This window comes from Podarcis melisellensis (assembly GCF_964234715.1).
Source record: "Podarcis melisellensis genome assembly, chromosome: 1".
Classification (NCBI taxonomy): domain Eukaryota; kingdom Metazoa; phylum Chordata; class Lepidosauria; order Squamata; family Lacertidae; genus Podarcis; species Podarcis melisellensis.
In genome coordinates this window covers 11,814,775-11,839,161 of record NC_138528.1, presented here as the reverse complement: position 1 = coordinate 11,839,161, position 24,387 = coordinate 11,814,775, and the positions used below count along the sequence as shown (strand labels likewise).

Here is a 24,387-nt window from a genome sequence, read left to right as displayed (position 1 = left end):
GTTCTGCACTTAGGCAGGAGTAACCAGCTGCAGAAATATAAGATGCAGAACTCCTGGCTTACATGTGAAAAGGATCTAGGGGTCTTACTGGGCAACTGGCTTTGCAGTAGCAAAAAAAGCTAATGCTGTTCTAAGCTGCACCCACAGAAGCCCAGTGTCGAAGTCAAGGGAAGCAATGGCACCGCTCTATTCAGTCTTGGTCAGACCACATCTGGAGTACTGTGTCCAATTCTGGGCAGTACAATTTAAGGAGGATGTTGACAAGCTGGGATGCGTGTAGAGGAGGGCAACCAAGATGATCCGGGGTCTGGAAACCAAGCCTTATGAGAATCAGTTGGAGCTGGGTATGTTTAGCCTGGAAAAGAGGAGACTGAGAGGAGATATGAGAGGATGGAGCTAACTAGTTTTCTCCTGCTCTGGAGGGTAGGACTCGAACCAATGGCTTCAAGTTACAAGAAAGGAGATTCCAACTAGACATACAGAAAAAACTTTCTGACAGTAAGAGCTGTTCGACAATGGAAAAGTCTCTCTCGGGAGGTGGCGGACTCTCCATCCTGTGAGGTTTCTAGGCAGAGGTTGGATAGTCATCTGTCATGGATGCTTTAGCTGGGATTCCTTCATTGCAGGGGGTTGGACTAGATCCCTTCCAACTCCATCATTCTACGATTCTATAAAAAGCCCAGTGGCTTCCTTCTTTGCTGCAAAAGCATCACGGGAGAGACAGCAACTTGGAGTAGAACAGCAGCACAGAGGAGTTGCTTCATCTTTCTCTGTCAATCATTTCTCTGCTCCCAATCAGAGCCACTCCCTGCTCCCTACCCCGGGTTGCAAACAAACAACATTTGGAAACCTGCAGCAAAAGCCACCAGGGTGTGACCAAGGCGTTTTGCTGCTTGAGGCAGAGCAGCAAATAGTGTGCTGTCTCCCTCTCTGTCTCCCACCTGCTGTGCAAGTCAAGGTGCCTACTGCAAAAGGCCAGCCAGGTTATTTTGGTATTTGGGATAGAAAAATCTCACAATTTTCTCTCGCCCTTCTTTGGAAGGAACAGTTCAGCAACAGTAAGGGCAGCTGTCCATGCCTTGCCTTTTCATGACTTCCCAAAATCAGCTTCAAGTGTGTTGGGTGGCAATTCGTAATGGGTGGAAAAGAGGGTGTCGAGACAATTGTCCCCTTGCTTAGGCATCTGAGTTAAAGGTGGCATTCGGACAGAGATTTGCTTCTTTGCAATTAGAATGATCTTGTCAAGTTAAAGCTCCTGTGTTTTAAGGGCAGGAGAAGAGGCTTGGTGATTGGGAAGCAGGAAAACAAAAGTACCAGGAGATTCTAGCCTTTGGATTAGTTCAGGGCATTCACCAGTTTTAATATATTTATTTTTTACTATTGTTGGCATCCGCCCGTCTCGAAAAACAATGGAGTGAGCCTCTGGGGGGCGAAGTCAAACCATTGGAGTATCACTGCGCCTGCCGTGGCTTCAGAGACCTGTAACTCGCAAGTGCTGCCGCCTCTCATGTTTTTACTGCATTAGCAGTCTTGGCATGCAGGGAAAGTCCATAACTCACCAAGGGTTTGAGACCCCCCTCACCTAGTTTAGCTGGCTAGTCAAAAGCCGTTTCCTGGAGTGTGGCCATTGTTGCATGCTGACAGCTTCTAGGAGCTACAGGTGAGAGCTGAGCGCAGAATGGGGACTACAGCTGGACAAACTATCCCAGGAGAAGCACAATGTGCCGCCCCCCACCAGATTTATTAAACCCTAGTAACACCCCAAGCACCAGTGAATTCATACTTGCCATGGGTTATATCTGGTAGCCTCAATGCTTGGCAGTATGTATAGAGTAAGACTAAATTAGCTTTGCTATTTTGCTCTGGTTTACAATTCCAAGCTGCTTTGACAATTGGATTTTCTAACTGTAGTTTTTACAAGAATTTTGATCCCATTTTATGCTATCGTTTAGTTATTTCTTATTAATCCACTTCATTTAAAATTGGCGTGTGTCTATTTGGGTGAAAGCTTTGTAGCGAACGCAGTTCCTAAGTTCCTGGTCACTTGCTGTTAAGTTAGTGATCCTGAGGCTCAAGGAGTAAAGAGCCATGCCATTTCTCTAGTGTCTTAGGGGTGTCTGCTAAGGTCTGAGAGTCTCCTGTCCCAGGCTGGCTGGACAGTAGTGGTGGCAGTGTATCTTGCAAGGCTGGTGGTAGACCCTGAATAGTAGCTCTGCTCTTGTAGTGCAGACCACCAGCAAAACCTCCTTTGCACCACTTGAGCAGTTTCCTGCTCTCCCAGGACAACTATTGAGCCCCTCTGATATGTTGGAGTGGCTAGTTTTCAGATGACGTAAGTCTACTGCTTTCATAGTTGCTTTAGCCATCTTTTCCAAAAATTATATAGTGCTGCTATTTAATGCACTTAAGTGTACACACACCAAGTAAATGTTGGGGGTCTCACCTTAGCTTTTAAGTCAGGCAAAGGCAAACTCCGGCCCTCCAGATGTTTGGGACTACAGTTCCCATCATCCCTAGCTAACAGGACCAGTGGTCAGAGATGATGGGAATTGTAGTCCCAAACATCTGGAGAGCTGGAGTTTGCCTATGCCTGTTTTAAGTTATTGTGGCATACACTTTCATTGATTGGAGTCTGATCAGCTGCAAGAGCTGTGTTTTTTATTCCAACTGGCTAAATATGGCCAACTCCTCCTGGTAGCTGTCATCTTAAACAAGCATTCACACATAAAAGTGTTGGGCTCCCAGGCACATGCCAAAATTCAAGTGAGAGCAAAAACTTAGATGAACAACTTGCAGGTCAACACATCTGAAAGCTCACAGCTCCCATCATCCCTGATCTGACACCTGTAGATTCCTCATCCCTGAGGTATAATCAAGAAAAAAGGAAATATTGAGCAGGTGTCGAGAGAAGAGGCAGTGGCTAAAGTAAAGGTAGGGCTATGAGGGGGAATGGAAGGTACCTGCAATGCTGGAAATTGGCATTTTCAAACATACTATTATGGACCAACCAATTAAATCTGTTTGCCATTCATCAGCTGCACCCCATGGGACATCTGTTTATGCCTGCATTGCAGGGGGTTGATTACTGGTAATAAATGGCGATGGATTTTCCAGTTTAAGATGACCCTTCAATTGGCACCGATGAAGCAATTTCATGAGTCCAGTTCTTTAAGTACAAGTTACCAACAGGCACAGAATTTATCCAGATTGAAAAGAACCTACTAAGCAAAGTAGTCACTTCATATTCAACTTTAATATAAAAAGACATTAATCACTTTCAAATGCATTAGAAAGTTTCCCCTTACAAACTGCATGATCTGGCACAAAAAACTGAGTTACAGAAATAGGCATCTACCTGCCAGGTCTGGAAAACATACACTGCTGTTTTCAAATCAGGTGCTTCAAAAGCACTTAAATTATTAAGGCTGCAATCATGAAACCACTTCCTTGAAAGCAGCCCCATTAACCTCAGGAGGGGCTACTTATGCAAAGTGGTTTCAAATTGCAACCTAAACTAAGACAAAGACATTTAGCTATACATACACAATGACAAGGATCTTTATGCTTTGAAAGAGTTGTTCGGGTTGTGCATGGTGCGCAGCCATATTGGCTTTGAGGGCTATGGTGATTCCCATTGCAAAGATATTACAACTCTTTGCTGGGAGATAAGGCGTCCAACATTTTGACATGTGTCTTTTGCATACAGTGTCACAGCTTCAGAAATCAACATGAGTTTTAAAAAGCAACAATTCCATTGATCTATGCAAACAGATGCAAGGTAGCTAAAATTGCTTTGTCAGGTGGCAGATATACTCCTTTAACTGTTAAATGAAACTTTTTTTTTTCAAAATAATCAAAGTACTCACAGCGCTTTCTATTTTCCCACAACGCAGTATTGTTTCCTGTATTACCAGTTTACCAAGGCAAAAGTTGGGCAATTGTATTGCAAAGGTTATCACATATAACACACCCTCTCACTGGAAACCGCTTCTAGGAGTTAAGACAATTCATAAGCACTCAAACAATTTCATCTTTTTCTTCAATGTTACCCTGCTATGGTAACATGTTAATCATGACTCAGCTGAACGCATTATTCACACTTGGCATGAGTGGAGCAAGTTAAGTTTGGAGAACACTCTTGAAAGGCCTCTGTAACAGTCTTGTAGTAATTAGTGCAAGGTGAAGGGGGTGTTTTCCCCCCAAACACAGAGAAGTAGGATGGTAAACTTCAGCCAAATAATTCACTTGATGACACAAACATATAAATACTTATAAATAAAACCCACATAATTTATGCTTGAAGGTAACAAAAACATGGCTTGAACTTAGGCACCAAGAGCTCCTGCAGCCTGATGAATGCTCCTCCTCCGATGTTCACATGTCAAAACTAACTTAACTCTTTACTCCAACCTTCTTCAACTTGCTGCTCTCCAGATGTTTAGGACTGCAGCTTCCATTAGCCCCAGCCAACATGGTTGTGTTGACTGGGGCTAATGGCAGTTAAAATCTAAAACGCCTGCAAGTAAAAAATGTCTGGGGAGCACTAGATTGGAGAAAGCTGCTTTTCATAGTATTCCCAAGACTGATTGCTGTCAACTGCTCCTACCTTAAGAAGTCAGATATTTACACACTTCTGCTGAGCTGTGGAGAGAGGCCCACGGTATGGAGAAAAAAAAATCCCTTTTTCAAAGTGATTTAAAAAAATACAACTGCAAATATTTCAGGTTTTAAATAAGCAGTTGGCAGAAGATTTATAGCAAAAATATATCTTCAGAAAATAGCTGAAAGGTTCTGAATACTGATAAACATTTTTTTTTCAAAACTATTAACTATTTAAAAACAGAAAAGAAAGAATGACAGAGAAAGCTAGCTAGGATAATGGGCACCGCTGCTTTTTTGGCTCTTCCAAGAGCTTATACGGCAAATAAATGTAAAGAAGTCTGTGAAGTATTTACTTGGGATAAAGGAGTGGGAAGGGTAAACCAAACCTTTGGTCCTCAGGCCAATTACTTCAAAAGTAGTCCACTAAAGTCATATGATTAAACCAGCAAAAGCAAATGCAAAGGATTGGTGGAAGGTTCCCAGCCTAGATAAAATATGGGCTTCAACTTAAGCAGAGGCCTTACAGCCCACCTTTTGCATGCTGAGGGCTGGAATCTATCTTGCACTTGCACCTTACAGGGGAGGATGAGATGGTCGAGGGAGGAGGAATCTTGCTATACCATTTTACGCTCCTTCTAAATACTAGAAGGAATTAGGAAAATGATCTGGTGTTGAGCCCCGAGGAGGCAGCCTGGGGAATTTATGGGTTCAGGACAGAGAAATGGTGTGACTAACCTTGTGCACCCAGGGGTCTTTTGACATGAGAAGCCACGACTGAAACCCCAGGAAGTTCCTAGCGCAGTTTGTGGCATGGCATAGGGGTGTCACAAGGTTTCAAGATCAGTAGGCTGGCAACTGGTTGATGTGCCTAGAATACCTCCCTGAATTGTGGCTGCTGAAAATATGGAAAGTTCAAACACTACAAGTTGCAGGTTAACTTTAGACATTAACACAACTTTGCAAAATGAAGTGCTTTTCTTTTTCTTTTTTTTTCTTTTTTGGAAGATCATGTGCAGCTTTGAGAAGATAAACTATTTGGAAGTTTCACTACTCGGGATCTGGCTTCTTTAAAGGATGTCTCCTTCACTCTTTGTCTCAAGATTCAACAAGAATCTCCACAAAATGATCAAGCTCATTAAGGTCAGATTTACAGTTAGAGTTAGAATTTGTGGCTGCTTGAGGAAAAGTTTCAAGTACATCACAGTGTCCCATTTTTGTACTGCCCATCATTCCCGTTAATACTGTGTCTAGATTGTAATAGGAACTGTCGACTTCTGAAAAGAGATCTTCAACCGAGTCAGGAGTTTTTGTTTCTAAGGTTTCAAATATTTGATCCAATGACTTGTGGAAGTTTCCTCTATTTTCTGGAGGGCTCTCCATGTCCCACACATTACTCTGCAGGTTTCTGGGAGCTTGTAGTGGAGCAGGTCTTAAGATTTCTGAACTCTCTTCTGACTGCGCGTCTTCAAAGTCTTTTGAGAAGCCACTATAACCTTGAACAAGCTTTTCTTCAGCTTGCTCCTTCGAAGACCGACAGAGAATATCTGTTGAAACCAGCCGATCAAGAGAGGTTGGTCCTGTACTCTGTGCATTTATCATCTGCCAAGTTCCGTCTTGGGTCATTTCCTCTTGAATCTGCCGTACTGTATTGGCTATAAGTACTGAACGATACAGATTAGGTTCAACAAGCATGTGGCAGAGCTGAAGTTTAACCAAAGACATGTCTAGTAGTGACTGGCGCTGCAGGTTATATGAAGGAATGGCTTTAAAACCAGCTAAAGTTCCTTCAATATCTTCCTCTCCATCAATACATTTCCTCTTCAGTCCACGTACAAACATTGTGTCCTGTTGAAAACAGAGCAAGATGCTATTAGATAACAAATCCAGAGCTTGTCTTCTAAGGTTTTATATTTAAAATCAAACAGCTTTATTACAAAACTGAGATTAATAAGGCATTCCTTTAGTCTGTACCCTGGAAATTAAACTCGGCATTTGACACAAAGTAATATCAATGGCACCCCAGGTGAAACCAGCTTTTGACAAGTGACTAATCTGCAGGTTCCTCTTATTAAATAAAACGTGAGTTAAAATCATTTTCAAATGTGATTCGCACACACCTAACATTCGATCAATACAGAATAGGTACTGTCTTTATGAGATAGCTTGTGCACAGCCACTCTATTCCAGGACAATTAACCTGGGACCAGTAAATAAATGTTCTGAATTATTTAGCTACAAGGTACGTTCAGACATCCTGGCACCAGAGAAGAGCATCTCTGCATGAGAGGGTAGCTAATACAAGCTGATTCTATATTTCTTTTTCTTGGTATGGAAAGAATCAACATACAACATCACAATATTTACAATTCAGAATGAGAGGGGTTTTCAAAAGATTCCCTAAAGACCATAGGAGCCCTGTGAGTCTGCCTATGGAAAGTGCTACAGAGCACAGATACTACTGTTGAGAAAGGAAGATGGTCATAAGGAGCAGAGCTAAATCCTGTTTGTCACATCCATGGGGGGGGGGGGAGAGATTCAAGTGCTCCCTAAGGGATCCTGGACTCCAAGCCAGGCATAGGCCAATGGCTACAGTCTAGCCGTCAGACAATTATTTTTAAAGAAGTCTGCAGTTGGCAGACCAACCAAAACTGGTGGTGCCATTTCAGCAACAAGATGCAGAACCAAGTCTATAAGCACCCTCAAGTTTCCAATCTGCTTTTTCAGGGAGAGCATGACTCTTCCTAGAAGTGGCAGCCTACCTATTTCTTGATTTCTGTGCTGCTTATCATAAAAATCTCCATAGCCTGGACTAAGCTTCATTTTATTTACCCTCATCCAGATAATCTGGATTATCTGGAGATGTCGAAAAGCTCCTGTTGCTGTTTGCAATGCGGAAAAAGGAGGTTCTTAAATGTGTCAGGTAAATTTGCTAGGAATCACAGTCTCAATCACATTTAGCACCATTTCCTTGAGGTTCAACACAAGCAAGGTTTTAAACATATGAAATGGACAGACCATTGGTATAGCTCAGCATTCTGTACACTGACTGGTAGTGAGTCTCTAGGTTTTCAGACACAAATCTCTCTCTGCCACAGCTGGAGATGTTGGGACTTTCTGCATGCAAAGCAATACTGAGCTGTAGCCCCTTCCGTAGGAAACAAATACTTGTGCGAATGCTTTCGTCTTCCTGTTAGTTTAACAAGAAGCAAGACTGCAAGAGAACAAGCAGCTCTCTGACCCACTTAGGAACTACAAACATCTCAGTCGGTAGCAGGCTTGTGGGTTCAAGACTCACATCGGGCAAAATAATCCTGAATTGCAGGACATTGGACTAGATGACCCTTGTGGTCCCTTCCAACTCTACATTCTATGATTCTAATAAACAATGGTTTTCTGTTCTTCTCTTTCAAACTCATCCTGCCAACTCTAAATATCAATATGCTGCTACAAATAAAGCAGCGTCCCTCTTGGTCTTGCCTCTGGTGACTTGAAGTTGTGTCTTATGGTGGTTGTTCTGGCAGAAATCCACCATGGAAGGGAATGCTCATCACGGCGCCACAACAAAACTATTCTCACAATAGCTGAGTAGACATGTCCCCCAGACATTGGAGGTGAGGGAATACATCCAAAGTAAGGCTAGATAAGTGTGTTCCAGATGAGTGCACCAAAAGACAAAGTTGGTGGCACAGAGCCTGTTCATTCCCAATTCTCAGGCCCACATGCTCAATTCAATCAGACTTCATGAACTAATCAAACCAGGGTTTGAGGGTATATCCGAAAAAGGCAAAATAATTTGGGCAAATCAGTTTGCCCAGTTCAAGGGCAACTGCAAAACCATAGGGGAAATGGGGACTGGCAAGCCTGAGAGTCAAGCAAGATGAGAGATCATAGAGCCAAAGATAATCACTACCTTTTTCTCAAAATCAACTCATCCCACATATCTGTTGGTTGTAATGAGAAGATATGGACAGATTTCTGCCACCACATGGATCCAGCGACTATTGTGATTTTGTTTAGCAATATGCACCCTCCAATTCTACCATTACAGGAGACTTCTAATTTCACCCCTACCATACTCTCTTGTCTTCCTTTTCCAGTGAAACAGAAAAAGAAGATTTCCTTCCATGCATATTATATAGAAGAGAAAAACCAGGGCAAGTCAGAGCTGAGTGCATTATGACCAACCTGAATTCAGGGCTACTTCAAATACAAGACTACTAAAGTCAAGACATATATGGTGACAGAGATTATCACAAGTAACTATTTAACCCATTAAATTCCCATTTCCTTGAGTCCCTGCACCTTGTGACTTGAGAGCACTTACTAAGTCCAGTAATGCTTACCAGACAAACTTTAATCCACAAGTTACCGTACTTACCAATAATTGTGTCTGATGCAGTCCTTCCTCTTCCCCCATATTACAGAGCAAGATTCCATACAGCAAGTGTTCTAGCACCACCTACCTGAGAGCAGCAGGCGAAAAAATAAATATGCATTCCGTCAGTTAGAAAGAAAATTCACAGAAAATATGATAGAAACATTTTCAAAGCAAACTTATTTCCTCTCTTCCCATATGCATTCTCTCTCCCATTTGACAAAATAACGTGAAGTGAAAACTAGGCTCGCAGAAAGTATGCAGGAAACCTCCCAAATCAGCCCCTGCAGCTATGGCTGATGAAACTTGAAACATTTATGTAGCGCTTCCAAGCATTCAAAGCATTTCACATATATTACAGTGTTGCAATCCTTGCAAACACCCAGCAGGAAAGATCAGTATTATTCCCACATTTTAGATGGGTGGTGGTGAAGGATAAAGCATTGGTGGCGGCCCACGCTTGTCTAAGGGCACCTATTGTTATTAATTAGGGATGTGATTTCAAAATACTTGATTTGAATACAGACACGGACTTCAATGGTAGGTGACCTTATAATTAGAAACTGTCAATTCACTCATGCTTGTCTCACATAGCAACAGTAGGAGCTAGCAGCTAGTACAGTATCATTGTCAACAAGGCTGGTACTTATTGTCCAATACCCTCAACTCCAGCTGTGGTATCCCAGGGTAAAGGAATTCACTTCTACTGCTAATTTTAGTAATATTTTCAATTTTTTAATGTTCTTGTTAGAACATATGAATGTGAAGCATTAATAGATTACATGTTAAAAATACAGCCTTTAATACAGTACTTTCAGTCCTGAATCTACTGTCATCAATTTCATTGGGTGACCCCCTGCCCACTCACCAATATTGCAGAGACTGGAAATATGTTGTAAAAAGGTAAAGGACCCCTGACAGTTAAGTCCAGTCATGAATGACTCTGGGGTTGCGGCGCTTATCTCACTTTACTGGCAGAGGGAACCGATGTTTGTCCGCAGACAGTTTTTCCGGGTCATGTGGCCAGCATGAATAAGCCGCTTCTGGCGAAACCAGAGCAGCGCACGGAAACGCCATTGACCTTCCCGCCGGAGCAGTACCTATTTATCTACTTGCACTTTTTGGCGTGCTTTCGAACTGCTAGGTTGGCAGGAGCTGGGACCGAACAATGGGAGCTCACTTCGTCAGAGATTTGAACTGCACACCTTCTGATCTGCAAGTCCTAGGCTCTGTGGTTTAGACCACAGTGCCACCTGCGTCCCTTGGAAATATGTTGTATGTTCGACAATTGCTAATTACCGTACTTTCTCCCTTAATGGGGAATGAAAATCTACCAGCTAGATGCAGCCAGATAATCCCTTTAGCTACTGCTCATGTATAGTTCATGGATCTCTGAAACATGGGGTATGAACCAGTTACTTATTTATTGTGCTTCAAAGCTTATTATTTGCTTCTTTACATGCCAAGATACCTGTCCCTTTACTCATCTGCATTTCTCTACCTTATTAATATTTATTGATGCTATTCTACAATTTCCCTTTTCCTGCAAAAAATATATAGTTGCTGTGGATTGAATCCAAGTCACCCACATAATACGAGCAGACAACATGATTACCAAAGTAGAAAAATCCACAGTACTGCACTTTGAGATTGCATTAACATTCCAAATGTGCCCTGCATAGGATACCAAGTGCTTCATTCAAGAGCTAACTATAGGAGAGGTTTTAATTTAAAATGGCTCAGGTGATGTCACCATATTTAAATGTAACTGTGAAAGATATTTGAGAGGACTTATCTGTGATCTGCTGAATGATATGTGATAAAATGCAAGATGGGCTGTGGGGACCTGGACAGCTAAGGTCTCTAGGACTTAATCACCATATACCTGTAAAAGCTAGACTAGTTTCTTTCAAGTTACTGCAGTAAGGAAAAATAGGTGGCACTTTACGGACTGCAGTAAGTTGGATGGACAGGGTGGGATGCTGGTGTGAGATATAGAGATAAAAATCAGGAAACAATGTTTCTGTGTACAGGATGGTAATGAAAACTCTGTCCAATGTATGAGATGAGAAGGATTGGAAGATGACACAAGAGGCTAAGAAATTACTGGATTATGTAGGATGTGAGGATAACATAGTTACCAAAGTGACGTGGCAAGGGCTGGTCCAGCTGGGAAACTATTTTAAGGTTTTTAAAATGAAGTTAAGCACAAGTCATGCACAGGGCTGCCAAGATCAAGTTTCTGGGTGCTAGGGCAACTGAATGACTAGAACTTTTTCTAGCCCTGAGTGAACTTATAATACAATGTGATAAGCAAGACATGAAAAAGGGAGGCTTGTTGAAGCGTCTTGCAAAATTAAGTACAGGGACAATGTTTGGAAAGGCTAACGTGTGGAGCTTTTTGGTTTAGAAAAAGACAACTAAGAGCAACAGATGAAATCATGCACTGTGTGGTGAAACCAAATAGAATCCTTCCCTTCATAAATCAAGGTTTTATTTAATAAAAGTTGATGTGTAGTAGATGTAAGAGAGACAAAAAGTACTTCATGCAACATGGTCCCTGCCACAAAACATGGGTGATGCTCATTGGTTTAGGATGGCTATAGAAGGGGTTTAGACAAACACATGGTGAATACTTATCAATAGTTGGTTAGGACACAATGTTAACCAATAGTTTACAGATAAGAGAACAAACCTAGCCTCCCCCAGGCTCGCATATACCTCTTCATTCTGATTTGGAGTTTAGAAACTTTACATTTAATTTTGGATTAACCACAGCTTGCTATTTTATCTGAACTCTGACAGACTGTGGCCAATCTTAACTATGGTTAGTGGAAACATGCAGACTTCAGGCCACAGCTTATTCAAGCTAACTTGTTTTAATTAAACATAGTTAAAGTTAACCATTGTCAGGGTTCAGACTATACACTACTGTGGTTAATATAGAATAGAAGCAGAACAACCCAATTCTCTCCTCACTGGTGCCCCAGAGGAGAGGTGCAGCTAGGTTTGTGCTTTTGATGTTAAAAACCATGTTTTGGCAATGTATCCAAAAGTAGCCAGCATTACACTGAATACCACTAACTTGGAATAGAAACAGTGTATTTTTGCCTTTGTTCTGTGCTTGTGGGATTAATGGAAGCATCCAACTGTACTAAGATGGACTGATCTGATCTGGTAGGTATCTCCCTATAAACTGGGTTCTTCTGGCTAATCAAAGTCTGTGCCTTCTAGCAGGCTTAAAAACTGAGAAGTCCCACACATCAAATCTTACCTCAGTCGCCTTAGGTCTGAACCTTCTAGCAGGCTTAAAAACTGAGAAGTCCCATATATCAAATCTTACCTCAGTCGCTTTAAGCAACCAACAATTCAGCTTCAGGCTCTTATCTGCATTATTGAAATAATAATGTCCTATGTTATAAGGCTATAAAAACAACTGAAATGTGGGTTGAACAACTGAAAGATATCTAGGCAAATAGAACAGAATTATTAACAAATACTGTGAAGTTAGATAATTGAAAACTTCTGCCTTGGACAATTGTAATAAACTAAAGTTGTACTCCTAAACACAATTACTAATAAGCAAATCCCCTTGGACTGACTTTAGAATAAGCATTCTTACAATTGTGTTGTAAACTGTTTCTGTAAAAGGGATAGTACAGTGCATTATATTCAAGATAGTTCAGAATATCAGGTAGACCAGAGAATCAAATATATGGTGTTACAGAAAGGACAAAAAGAACAGGATAACTGAAGAATTCATGGGGAAGTGAGAAACTGCTCCAAAAGATGGAAAGTCTCAGATGAAAACTATATATGGATAAATATGATGACGTAATTATGGGAAAAATTATTTGGCAATAGGGAAGACAGCATGCAATGGCTGTGAGGAAAAAGCCCAAGAGGATATAAGAATTTCAAGTCAAAGGTAAGGATAAAAAGGCAGGAACACAGATAATATTACACTTTGCTTTGAGAGGCAATATTCAAGAAAGGGTGCAGGGCAAAAGTGGAGATGAAGGACAGCAGTCAAGGTATATAAAGGAGTCAGGCAGGTAGGTGATGTTAAATGCTGACACATCTTTATTCTAAATCATCAGACACACATCCCACATACAAGACCACCTAACCCTTCTCTTACCAAAAAAGAGAACCACCCCCCCACCCCCCCTGCTGTCTTAAGAGATATGAGAACCCAACTTTCCAAGGACTCCTGTTTGTACCCATACACCTCCAAAGCTTCAACCCACCTATTACTGATGGGTGGGTGAAGAAGACATGCCACGGTTGCTTGCGAGAAAGGTACACATGTACGTGTGCACATGTCGGAGGAAAGGAACACGCTACACTTGCGGGGTGCTGGGAAGTGGGGCTTGATGGGACCAGGAGACCAGGTTTCAATCGGGGCATTTTTTTTCCTAGTGGGGGAGGGGGAGAGCAAGAGAAACATTGTGTTGCGAGCTGCCCTGAGATCTATGGATGAAAGGGGGGATCTATCTATCTATAGATATATATAGAGAGAGATATAGATATGTGTGTGTATGTATATGATGTTTCTCTTACTCCCCCCTCCCGCACTAGAAAAAAGGAAGAGAAAAAGAGGAGCAGCAGAGGTTTTCCAGCGGGGGCGGGCAGAAAAGAGAAAACGTGGGCAAGATGTAAGAAACATAAAGGGACCCGCGTGGGTGTGGAAACACCCGTGCATGTGCCTGGAAGCGGGGGATGAGCGCGTTTCAAAAGGGCTCGGGGCGCGAGTGGGAAAGGGGAACAGGAGCTGCTGCAGCCGCCGCCACCCCCCCCGACCCCACTCCTGATGCTCAGACGGGGATGATGTGGCGGCGGGGGGGGGGCGAAGAAAAGGAGGCGAAGGAGGTAGAGCCAGGTTCCGGCCGGGGAGCGAGGCTGCTGCTGGAGCGGGGCCAAGGCGGGTGGAAGGAGAGGATAGCAAAAGCTGCTGCTTCTTCGCGAGGAGAGAAGCCGGACGGGGCAGTAGCGCATGTGGGGCAAGACCCGACGGGGCTGCTGCTTCTGCGGAGCGCCAGGGGAAGCGGGCGGGATGATTCATTCTGTCCTCCTCGGCCGCCATTTTGGAGCCGCCGCTCCGTGACCCTCCGCGGGCTCTTCCTCCTCGGCCGGCCCGGCCCCGCCGCTTCCTCCCCCCCACCTCCTGCGAGTCACCGACCCGGGGCCAGCGGCCCCCTCCGCGGCCCAGCCCGCCGCCCGGCTCTTCTTACCCGCCGGCCCGCGCCGCCTGCCCCTGACGAGCTCCCGCTCCCGCCTCGACGAGCTCCGCGCCTGAGAGGAAAGGGGCGGGGCCAACGGTCCCGGGAGCTCCTCCCCCTTCCCCCCTGCGCCATCTTATTGTCAAACCCCACAAAGAAACGGTCGCCTACGCCCCCTTCTTCCCCCTCCCGCATTGCTATTGGCGCGGAGGAGGCACGTGGGAGGCCTTCGGCACCGCCCGTCGCAGGCTTCGGCCTTCCCATTGGGTCGTGAGGGAAGCGGGGGAGACGCTCTCCGCTGAGATCATTCGCGCTGGTGTGTGTGGGGGGGAGTGGAGATCGCTACGGCGATTAGTCCCGCCCACCCGCCAGCCGCCTTTCCTTCTCATTCTTGGGCCCTCGGCCGGGCATTGGTGCAGGGCGTTGCCATGGAACCCAGCCCCGCCCCTCGCCTGTAAGTGGCTGGCCGGGAGGCAGGCGAAGTTTCAAACGCCTGCCAAAGGATGGGCAGGATTCGGAGGGGAATCCCGCGCGCGTTTGCATGGGAGTAAGCCTCGCCGAACTTCGGGCTGCAGCCGTACGCGTTACTTCCGTGGACTGCCTCTTCGATTTCTTTTAAATGTTGACCCTGGTTTACTATGATATCCGGAACCTGCAAACTGTGGTTTAATTCAGATACCATGGGCTACCCTTTTTGGCCCACGTGCTAACCATAGTTGCTGTTAATGCAGAACGGTAACTCCGGGGAGGGGCCGTAGGCGTAGCCAAGGGGCAGCTGCCCCCCTCAAGTAAAAATACTTAACTGAGGTTCTGCCCCCCCATCATGAAGCCTGCCCCCCCCAAAAAAAATCCTGGCTGCAACCATGGGGTGGGCTAGACAGGTTTTTTTTTGCCCCAGGCCAGGGGAATCTTCCAGAAGGGCACCATTGAGGCTCTCAGCTGTGTGTGTGTGCGCGCGCGCGCGTGTGTGTGCGCAAACGCACATAGGGGGTGCCGAAATTTATTTGAATTAAAGCCCCCCACCCCTGTTAACGCCATAGCAAGCTATGGTTAGCACTCAATAGGAAACAGAGGAAGGCTTGGTATGCAGTGCTTCCACCCCTAAAAAATGTTTAGGGGTACTCTCATTTTGACTCAATAAAATCACCATTTTATAGATCAAATCGGGGAAAATAAATACAGTAAATGGACAAAAGTACAAAGATTCACAAGATGTTTAGGGGTGTGTGTACCCCTGCGTGCCCCCTGAAGAAAAGCACTGCTTGTATGCCATGAGTTTTCTGCTACAAATCGTGTACAAATTATAATCATCTTCATCTTGCTCTCTTTTGGTGTTGACCATGCAACCTTTCAGCTTTAATTGCCCTGGTACAGAAAGAAGCAGTGGGGTTATGTAATTGGGGCAGAATCAAGGGGTTTGTGTTCAGCGTTGTTGGTGACCTGTTAAAATGTCACTAAGTCATTTTGCCCGTCTGACTTTCTTTGTGCCACTCATCTACCTATTTTCTGTTTCCTCTTCTCAGAGGTTGCTTTCAGAATCAGCCATCCATTACCTTGTGCTCTTGTCTGTGGGTGTTTACAAGAATCAAGGGTTAATCCTAGTGGTGCAGCAATAAAACTGCTAGTGTATTTGCAAAGCTAAGCAGGGTAGCAAAACCTGCATGTGAGGTTCTCAGATCTGCACATTGGTTTCATGCTAATTCCCCTGTGGAGTACCTGTATATTCAATATAAAGGGGTTCTGTAAAGTGTGAAAGCAAAAGAGAAGAAAATGGCTGCAACGTTTTAGGTCGCCTCCAGACTGTCAGTATTTTGCTGGAGGTATTCAAGCGCATACCAGAACTTTAAAGGTAAAGGTAAAGGTACTCCTGACCGTTAGGTCCAGTCGCAGATTACTTGGGGTTGTGGCGCTCATCTCGTTCTATAGGCTGAGGGAGCCGGCGTTTGTCTGAGACATTTTCCGGGTCATGTGGCCAGCATGACTAAGCCACTTCTGGCAAAACCAGAGGAGCACACGGAAACGCCGTTTACCTTCCCGCCGGAGTGGTACCTATTTATCTACTTGCACTTTGACGTGCTTTCAAACTGCTAGGTTGGCAGGAGCAGGGACCGAGGAACAGGAGCTCACCCTGTCACAGGGATTCGGACTACCAACTGATCGACAAGCCCACCGACCGATTGGCAAGCCCAAGAGTCTCTGTGGTTTAGACCAGAGCACCACCCGCGTCCCCTCACCAGAAATTCAGGTTCATGCAATTAAACTGGGTTAGTAGAATAAAGGCACCCTAGTGCCATCCATTCTTAAGGAAATCGGCCTTGAGTGCTCACTGGAAGGACAGATCCTGAAGCTGAGGCTCCAATACTTTGGCCACCTCATGAGAAGAGAAGACTCCCTGGAAAAGACCCTGATGTTGGGAAAGATGGAGGGCACAAGGAGAAGGGGACGACAGAGGACGAGATGGTTGGACAGTGTTGTTGAATCTACCAGCATGAGTTTGACTAGACTGCGGGAGGCAGTGGAAGACAGAAGAGCCTGGCGTGCTCTGGTCCATGGGGTCACGAAGTGTCAGACACGACTAAACGACTAAACAATAACATCAGTGCTACAAGTCCACTTTCAAAAGAAGCAAGACTTTTGGTGGTTAGGAAAGTGGGGCGGGAACACAGTGAAAAGTGTGGGATGAATGAATGATTTAATGGGAAGAGTTCTAACACCCTGGAAGCAAATCAGGATATTGGCATCCATCTGTTTTGAGATACAGTGGTACCTTGGTTTAAGAACTTATTTTGTTCTGGAGGTCCGTTCTTGACCTGAAACTGTTCTTAACCTGAGGTACCACTTTAGCTAATGGGGCCTCCCTCTGCCGCTGCACAATTTCTGTTCTTATCCTGAAGCAAAGTTCTTAACCAGAGGTACTATTTCTGGGTTAGCGGAGTCTGTAACCTGAAGCGTCTGTAACCTGAGGTACCACTGTACTGCACTCTTGCCCCACTTGTGACTCCCAACAGCTGATATTCAAAGGCCTGCTACCTCTGATAGTCAGGAATACAAGAGAATGCTCCCCCCCAGCCCAGTTTCAGAGGTAGAAAGGCCGTCTGAGGTGCCAGAGAAGGCATCTCCAGGCACATGGGTGCCTATGACTGATGTGCTGCTTTCAAAAGTCAGATTCAAAACTACTATTGAAGCCCTGGAAATGAGGCAGCAAATTATTGAGAGGTGAGCTCCATTCACAGACACTGGCGAGAACCAGTGGGGGTGTAGCGATTAGGGCAGAGCTTTCCAAATGCTTCATGTCACTGACACACTTTTTAGACACGTATCATTTCACGACACAGTAATTCAGTTTCACTAGCAAACCAAAGGTTAAACTAACCCCTTTCCAGCCCCGGGAGGAGCGCGGGGAGCGTTTGCACGACACATCTACACTCTGCAGCCGACACACTTAACGTGTCGCGACACACAGTTTGGAAGGCTCTGGATTAGGGGTTTGGACGAAGACCTGGGAGACTGGGTGGCCTTGGGCCAGTCACTGTCTCTCAGTCTAACCTACCTCACAGAGTTGTTGTGAGGAGAACATGGGGAGAGGGAGAGGCATGTTTGCCACCCTGAGCTCCGTGGAGGGAAAGGTGGGATGTAAATGTAATTAAAAACAACACCAATCCTGGCGAGCAGTGGGGCTGGCTACTCTGCAAGGTTTTGCCATTTTGCTCAAGCTGTACAGCTTGGCAGCACTGCAAAACTGACCCCTGGGGTGGGGAGGGAGAGGGCAGCCCAGTGGCGTAGTGTGGGGGGTGCAGGGGGGCCCGGCCGCACCGGGCGCAACATCTGGGGGTTAGGGTTAGGGGGTGCAAATCCATGGGTTAGGGGGCGCAAATCCACGGGTTGGGGGCGCAAATTACTTGCCTTGCCCCGGGTGCTGACAACCCACGCTACGCCACTGGGGCAGCCCTACCTATTTGGGCCCAGGACGGTTCTGCAAATATAACAGGCAACCTTTTTAGTAAGGCGCTTCTGGCAAACATCATATCCAGCTATTCCTGACGCCTTCCCTCTTTGCCGGTTTTTTTTTTTGTTTCCTCTCTCTTGCTTTCCAGCTCGCCTAGCCTGTTTTTGCACCTTTGCCAATCCTTGTGTTGAGCTCTGCTAAAAGCCTCGGGTGCTCCTCACTGGTGCTGGCTGCCTGCCTGCCTGCCTTTCAGTGATCAGGAGAGGGGGAAGGGGAAGAAGGCAGGTTTGCTCCAGGCGACAAAGGAGAAAGGAGTGAAATGCAGCCAGAGAAGCAGTAGCAAAGCTGCAGTTTCCTGCAGAACAAGGATCTTTATAGACAAGGCAAGCAAGGAGCTGGGGGGGGGGGGGAGGCAGGGCTGGAGCCTGGAAAGAGAAAATGAAGAAAGGAGAATTGTTGTAGAAGCAAAACACACACACAGAGGGATTTCTGAACAGCAGGGTTAGACAAAGGGCCCAACTACTAGGAGAGACACAACAGAGAGGACCTTGAGCTGCCTAAGTGCAAATAAAAAGTTTTTGGGCAAGCCAAGAATGGTGAGGGCTGCAAGTCTTATTTGCTCGGAGGCTCTGTGTCATTGTCACTCGACCTAAGCCAAAAGGGTTGGAGACGAAACAAAGACAAACCAGGCAAGAAATACCTTCGCGCAAAATGGATAAATGATTGTTGTTATTTAGTCGTTTAGTCGTGTCCGACTCTTCGTGACCCCATGGACCAGAGAACGCCAGGCACCTCTGTCCTATTTTTCTTTACAGCATTGGACTTTCCTTTCGCTTCCAGTCATATCTGCAACTGAGCGTCCTTTCGGCTTTGGCCCAGCCGCTTCATCAGCTCTGGATCTACTTGTACTTGCCCTCCGCTCTTCCCCAGTAGCATGTTGGATGCCTTCTGACCTGAGGGGCTCATCTTCCAGCGTCATAACTTTTATATGCCTGTTGTCTTTGTCCATGGAGTTTTCTTGGCAGGGATACTGGAGTGGCTTGCCAGTTCCTCCTCCAGGTGGATCACGTTTGGTCAAAACTCTCCACTATGACCTGTTCATCTTGGGTGCCCTGCTCGGCATAGTTCATAGCTTCTCTGAGTTCTTCAAGCCCCTTCGCCACGGCAAGGCAGTGATCCATGAAGGGATAAATGATATTCATTGCTAATCATGACTTTTAGATCACATCCACACACCATGCATGCAAAAGGCATGACTCTCCAACAGAATCCTGGGAACTGTGGTTTTAAGAGCATAAGGCAAGCCTGCTGGATAGGGGCAGTGGAGCATCTATTCCAGCATCCTCTTCTTCCAGTAACCAACCAGGTGCCTGTGGGAAGCCCGAATGGTTACCCCTCGTACAGGCAACGCTTCCCAGTGCCTTTAACAAACTGCAGTTCCAAGGTTTCTTTGCATGAGTGTGGATTGTGGGGTGGGCGGGGGGTGGGGGGAGTCAGGTAAGCCATGCACTCTAAAGGTCTGGTGAGGATGTAACCTTATTCACACAGACAATCAATTGCCTTGTGCGGTTTCCCCATTAAGGTGCAGGCTAGGGCACAGCCCTGCCAGTTGCAATCCCTACACACAGTTTCAAACACCAGCGACGAGAGCACAGTGGTAATGTGAACATAGCCTGGATCAGAAAAATGGTCCCTCTAGCTCAGTATTCCAGTAGTGATGCATGGAAGTGAGAGCTGGACCATGAAGAAGGAAGGCTGATCGCCGAAGAATTGATGCTTTTGAATTATGGTGCTGCAGGAGACTCTTGAGAGTCCCATGGACTGCAAGAAGATCAAACCTCTCCATTCTGAAGGAAATCAGCCCTGAGAGCTCACTGGAAGGACAGATCCTGAAGCTGAGGCTCCAATACTTTGGCCACCTCATGAGAAGAGAAGACCCCCTGGAAAAGACCCTGATGTTGGGAAAGATGGAGGGCACAAGGAGAAGGGGACGACAGAGGACGAGATGGTTGGATAGTGTTCTCGAAGCTACCAGCATGAGTTTGAGCAAACTGTGGGAAGCAGTGGAAGACAGGAGTGCCTGCCGTGCTCTGGTCCATGGGGTCATGAAGAGTCGGACACGACTAAACGACTAAACAACAACAGCTCAGTACTGTTTAATAACAGCAGCTCTCAAGGGTTTCTGAAAGCCCTTCCACAAAGGGCTAGTGAACAATTTAAAGGAAGGTGGCGTGCTGTGAATCTTCCACCCCTCCAATTGCTTTCCCCCATCCATTTCTCTCTCTTCTGGAATAAAATATGTGTACACAGCCTTTTAGAACCAGCGCCTGAATTTGCTTGACTTCCTCTTCCCTCCTCAACCCTTTTTCCTTCTGTGTCCTGACTTCAAGATGGCAGGGACACTTCCTCGAGATTTGCCCATAGCTCTAGCGGGAGCTGCAACCTTCTTTTCCTCTTACACGTTTGCTAACGGAAACACGTAATGCTTCCGGCCTCCTCCTCCAGGCCACCAGATCTGTAGGAAACTTTTTGCAGATCTTGCAAGTGAGTCACGAGCTTGGAGCAGCTGCCTTTCAGCTCTGCTGAGGATTCTCTGCTCTCTGCTGCCACCACTGGTCAGAGGATGGAGCTGCAGGAGTTTCATGCTCTGACCAACCTTTCTGAGCCCCAGGAGTCAGGTGACTGATAAAAGAGCCAATCACAGCCCACTTCCTGCCATATGTACTTCCTAATAAGGAGACCTTCCTGGCTGGCTTTTCAGCATAGCCAGTCTAGCCCTGCATTCTTCCTCTCCTTTGGTCCCAAGAAACATTGTTTTCAGTTCTTTGTCTGGACCATGAACCTCACCCTTGCCTGCCTCCTTTGCTTGTAATAATAATAATAATAATAATAATAATAATAATAATAATAATAATAATAATTTATTATTTATACCCCGCCCATCTGGCTGGGCTTCCCCAGCTACTCTGGGCAGCTTCCAACAAAATATTAAAATACAGTAATGCATCAAACATTAAAAGCTTCCCTAAACAGGGCTGCCTTCAGAGGTCTTCTAAAAGTCTGGTACTGTAGTTGTTGTTCTCTTTGACATCTGGTGGGAGGGAGTTCCACAGGGCAGGTGCCATTACCGAGAAGGCCCTCTGCCTGGTTCCCTGTAACTTGGCTTCTCGCAGTGAGGAAACTGCCAGAAACTCGGCGTTGGACCTCAGTGTCCGGGCAGAGCGATGGGGGTGGAGATGCTCCCTCAGGTATACTGGGCCGAGGCCATTTAGGGCTTTAAAGGTCAGCACCAACACTTTGAATTGTGGTTGGAAACGTACTGGGAGCCAATGTAGGTCTTTCAAGACCGGTGTTATGTGGTTTCGGTGGCCGCTCCCAGTCACCAGTCTAGCTGCCGCATTCTGGATTAGTTGTAGTTTCCGGGTCACCTTCAAGGTAGCCCCACATAGAGCACATTGCAGTAGTCCAAGCGAGAGATAACCAGAGCATGCACCTCTCTGGCGAGGCAAACAAAATGCATGCCGTTTCCCACAGCAGATGTAGAAGAAGAGGAGAAGACTTTTGGATTTGAGATCCCGCTTTATCACTACCCGAAGGAGTCTCAAAGCGGCTAACATTCTCCTTTTCCCTTCCTCCCCCACAACAAACACTCTGTGAGGTGAGTGGGGCTGAGAGACTTCAGAGAAGTGTGACTAGCCCAAGGTCACCCAGCAGCTGCATGTGGAAGAGCGGAGACGCGAACCTGGTTCCCCAGATTATGAGTCCACCACTGGCTCTCTAATGTGGATGCTGGTAGCTCTTAGGTTTTTCAAAGGCTTCTTCGCCCAGCATGCCTTGCTGCAACCTGAGATTTCTGGTTGGTATTTTAAAAACAGGAACCTAATTCTGTCTGCAAAGCATCTCTTCCAGATTGTTGCAATGAGCAGACTGGGTCTCTTTTCCATCACACCCAACAAAATATGATTTATGATGTATTTGTGATGTTCTGCTATGTTCTGACATGTTCTTATTATGTATTGTTTGCAAATGACTCCGGGACTTATTTGCATGAAAAGTGGCATAGAAATAAAATAAATCACATAAACACCCCCCTCCCCTTCCTACTTTAACATCCAGCCTGCTTTGTGACAGTTGCATCTGGGCCTCATATTATATATATATATATAGTGTCATTCTTTTGATTCCCCACTCCTGCCAGACACTTGTTGGAACCTGCCATTTTTGCCTGCGTAAATCCTTGCCTGCTTCTGCGGTGCAGCACTTAGCGTGTTGCTAACTAAAACCGGGGAGTTTGGCTCCCCACAGAATTGTGAAGCTTACTGGCCGAACCTAGGCCTCTCTCAGCCTACCTTGCAGGTTTGGAATAAAAATCAAAGAAGGGGAAGATTATGAACATCACTCTTGACGCCTTGAAAGGGCCGGACAAAAAGGACATATTTAGAAACAAGTTATGAATGGCCCCACTGCTACACTGAGAACAATGGAAGAAGTATTACTGCTGGGCCGACCCTACCATTAGACAAGAGTGAGGCAGCCGCCTCGGGTGGCAGAAGCCTGGGAGTGGGCATAGACCCAAGGCCTTCAGCATGGTGGCACCTCCCCTTTGGAAATCCTTTTCATTCCTGTTTCAACAAGCCTTTTAAGCGCACATCTTTATTCCAGTCTGCCTCTGTACTGGATTTGAAATTGTTTTTAATTGCTTTTTTTAATATATGTGCAACTCTTTTAATTGCTGGTTGTTTTGACTATGAGATCACTTTGAGATATTTTGTGGGAAGTCGTTTAAGTAAGCAAGCAAAAAAGAAAGAAGCCATTTAAGTAAACAAGCAAAAAAATAACTGTCCCCATGCCCAGAACTCAAACCAATGGCTTCAAGTTACAAGAACGGAGATTCTGACTAAACATCAGGAAAAAAATTCTGACGGTAGGAGTTGTTTGACAGTGGAACGGAATCCCATGAAAGGTGACAGACTCTCTTTCCTTCGAGGTTTTTAAGCAGATGTTGGAGGGCCATCTTTCATGGGTGCTTTAGTTGAGATTCCTGCATTTCAGGGGGCTGGACTAGATGACCCCTGGGTCCCTTCCAACTCTGCAATTCTATGTTTCTAGATACGACTATACTAAGGTGAGGGACACGGGTGGCGCTGTGGGTTAAACCACAGAGCCTAGGACTTGCCGATCAGAAGGTCGGCGGTTCAAATCCCCGCAACGGGGTGAGCTCCCGTTGCTCGGTCCCTGCTCCTGCCAACCTAGCAGTTCAAAAGCAGGTCAAAGTGCAAGTAGATAAATAGGTACCGCTTCAGCGGGAAGGTAAACGGCGTTTCCGTGTGCTGCTCTGGTTCGCCAGAAGCGGCTTAGTCATGCTGGCCACATGACCCGGAAGCTGTACGCCAGCTCCCTCGGCCAATAAAGCGAGATGAGCGCCGCAACCCCAGAGTTGGTCACGACTGGACCTAATGGTCAGGGGTCCCTTTACCTTTGCCTTTATACTAAGGTGAGTGGTTAAACTGTTGATTTTTTCTCTCCCTTCAGCTGCTGAAATAGCCTAGCCTTTTCTGCCCTCTAGTGATCGTAACCACACACTGCACCTCAGATATTAGAAACTTCCATTCTTTCCCTAATACAAACCGAGTCCAGAACTAGCAGCCAGGCGACTGGAATCGTGACTTGACGGCTGCCGGTCTCAGAGGCCACGTGAAGGTTGCCAACAATGCCATTGCCCACATTGGGAAACTTTGCACAGATAATGCCTGCTCTGTCTATGGTCAAGTGGTTTTTACTGGGTTGTTTTTGTTTTTATTATGTATTTTGTGTTTTTAGATTGCGTCGTAACCGTCCTGAAAACTGCGGGTATAGGACGGTATGCAAATGTAATTAATCATCATCACCACCACCATGATTATCATCGTGGGCTGGCCAAGTCGGGACAATTCAGATGGTGGGTTTGCCAAGGACTGTCTGTGCAATGAGAGTTGTGGCCCCTGCTTCCCTCTCCAGCCCCCCATCTCCCTCTCCACAGCTGTTGGGGTCTCCCTCTGATGCTTCCATGGTTCCTGTCCATGGTGCCCACCCCAGCACCGTAAGATGCTGGGAGCCAGTCTGCCTTTCCACAGGGGAATGTTCTGCCAGTCCTGGCAGCCTCTGGGGAGACAGAGACACTTTCCCTTTCACCTAGGTAGAAAGGTAGAGGAGGAGCCTGTGAGAAATTGCAGGAATGCTCACTGTTTGCCTGCCCTAAATGT

At 45.8% G+C, this 24,387-nt stretch overlaps 1 protein-coding gene and 1 long non-coding RNA gene across 5 annotated transcripts in view; one reads left to right on the top strand and one right to left on the bottom strand.

The window, feature by feature from the left end:
• LOC309373047 overlaps positions 1-18,914 on the top strand; it is a 145,473-nt gene extending 126,559 nt beyond the window's left edge. Inside the window, exon 4 of the long non-coding RNA XR_014169766.1 lies at positions 18,883-18,914. This is a non-coding gene — a long non-coding RNA (uncharacterized lncRNA). The remainder of the gene's footprint in view (positions 1-18,882) is intronic.
• Positions 3,235-14,357, bottom strand: CDCA4 (cell division cycle associated 4). Of its 4 annotated transcripts, XM_081915375.1 has the most exons (4): positions 14,212-14,303; positions 12,321-12,364; positions 8,981-9,065; positions 3,235-6,447 (listed from the first exon to the last, which is right to left on the bottom strand). In XM_081915375.1, the coding sequence occupies exons 3-4, from the start codon at positions 9,017-9,019 to the stop codon at positions 5,698-5,700; spliced, it is 789 nt and encodes a 262-aa protein (XP_081771501.1). In that variant the 5' UTR covers positions 9,020-9,065; positions 12,321-12,364; positions 14,212-14,303; the 3' UTR covers positions 3,235-5,697. The 4 variants fall into 4 exon arrangements, with proteins under 4 accessions (XP_081771501.1, XP_081771500.1, XP_081771503.1 ...); XM_081915374.1 differs by lacking the exon at positions 12,321-12,364 and having other exon boundaries at positions 14,212-14,357; XM_081915377.1 differs by lacking the exons at positions 12,321-12,364; positions 14,212-14,303 and adding an exon at positions 13,228-14,106.
• Positions 18,915-24,387: the final 5,473 nt, after the last annotated feature.

Bases quoted from the DNA above. Each gene is read 5' to 3' on its own strand.
- CDCA4 (XM_081915374.1), bottom strand. From the start codon at position 9,019: ATGGGGGAAGAGGAAGGACTGCATCAGACACAATTATTG. The intron at 6,448-8,980 runs GTAAGTACGGTA...TGTTTTCAACAG, and splicing joins TGCATCAGACACAATTATTG to GACACAATGTTTGTACGTGG.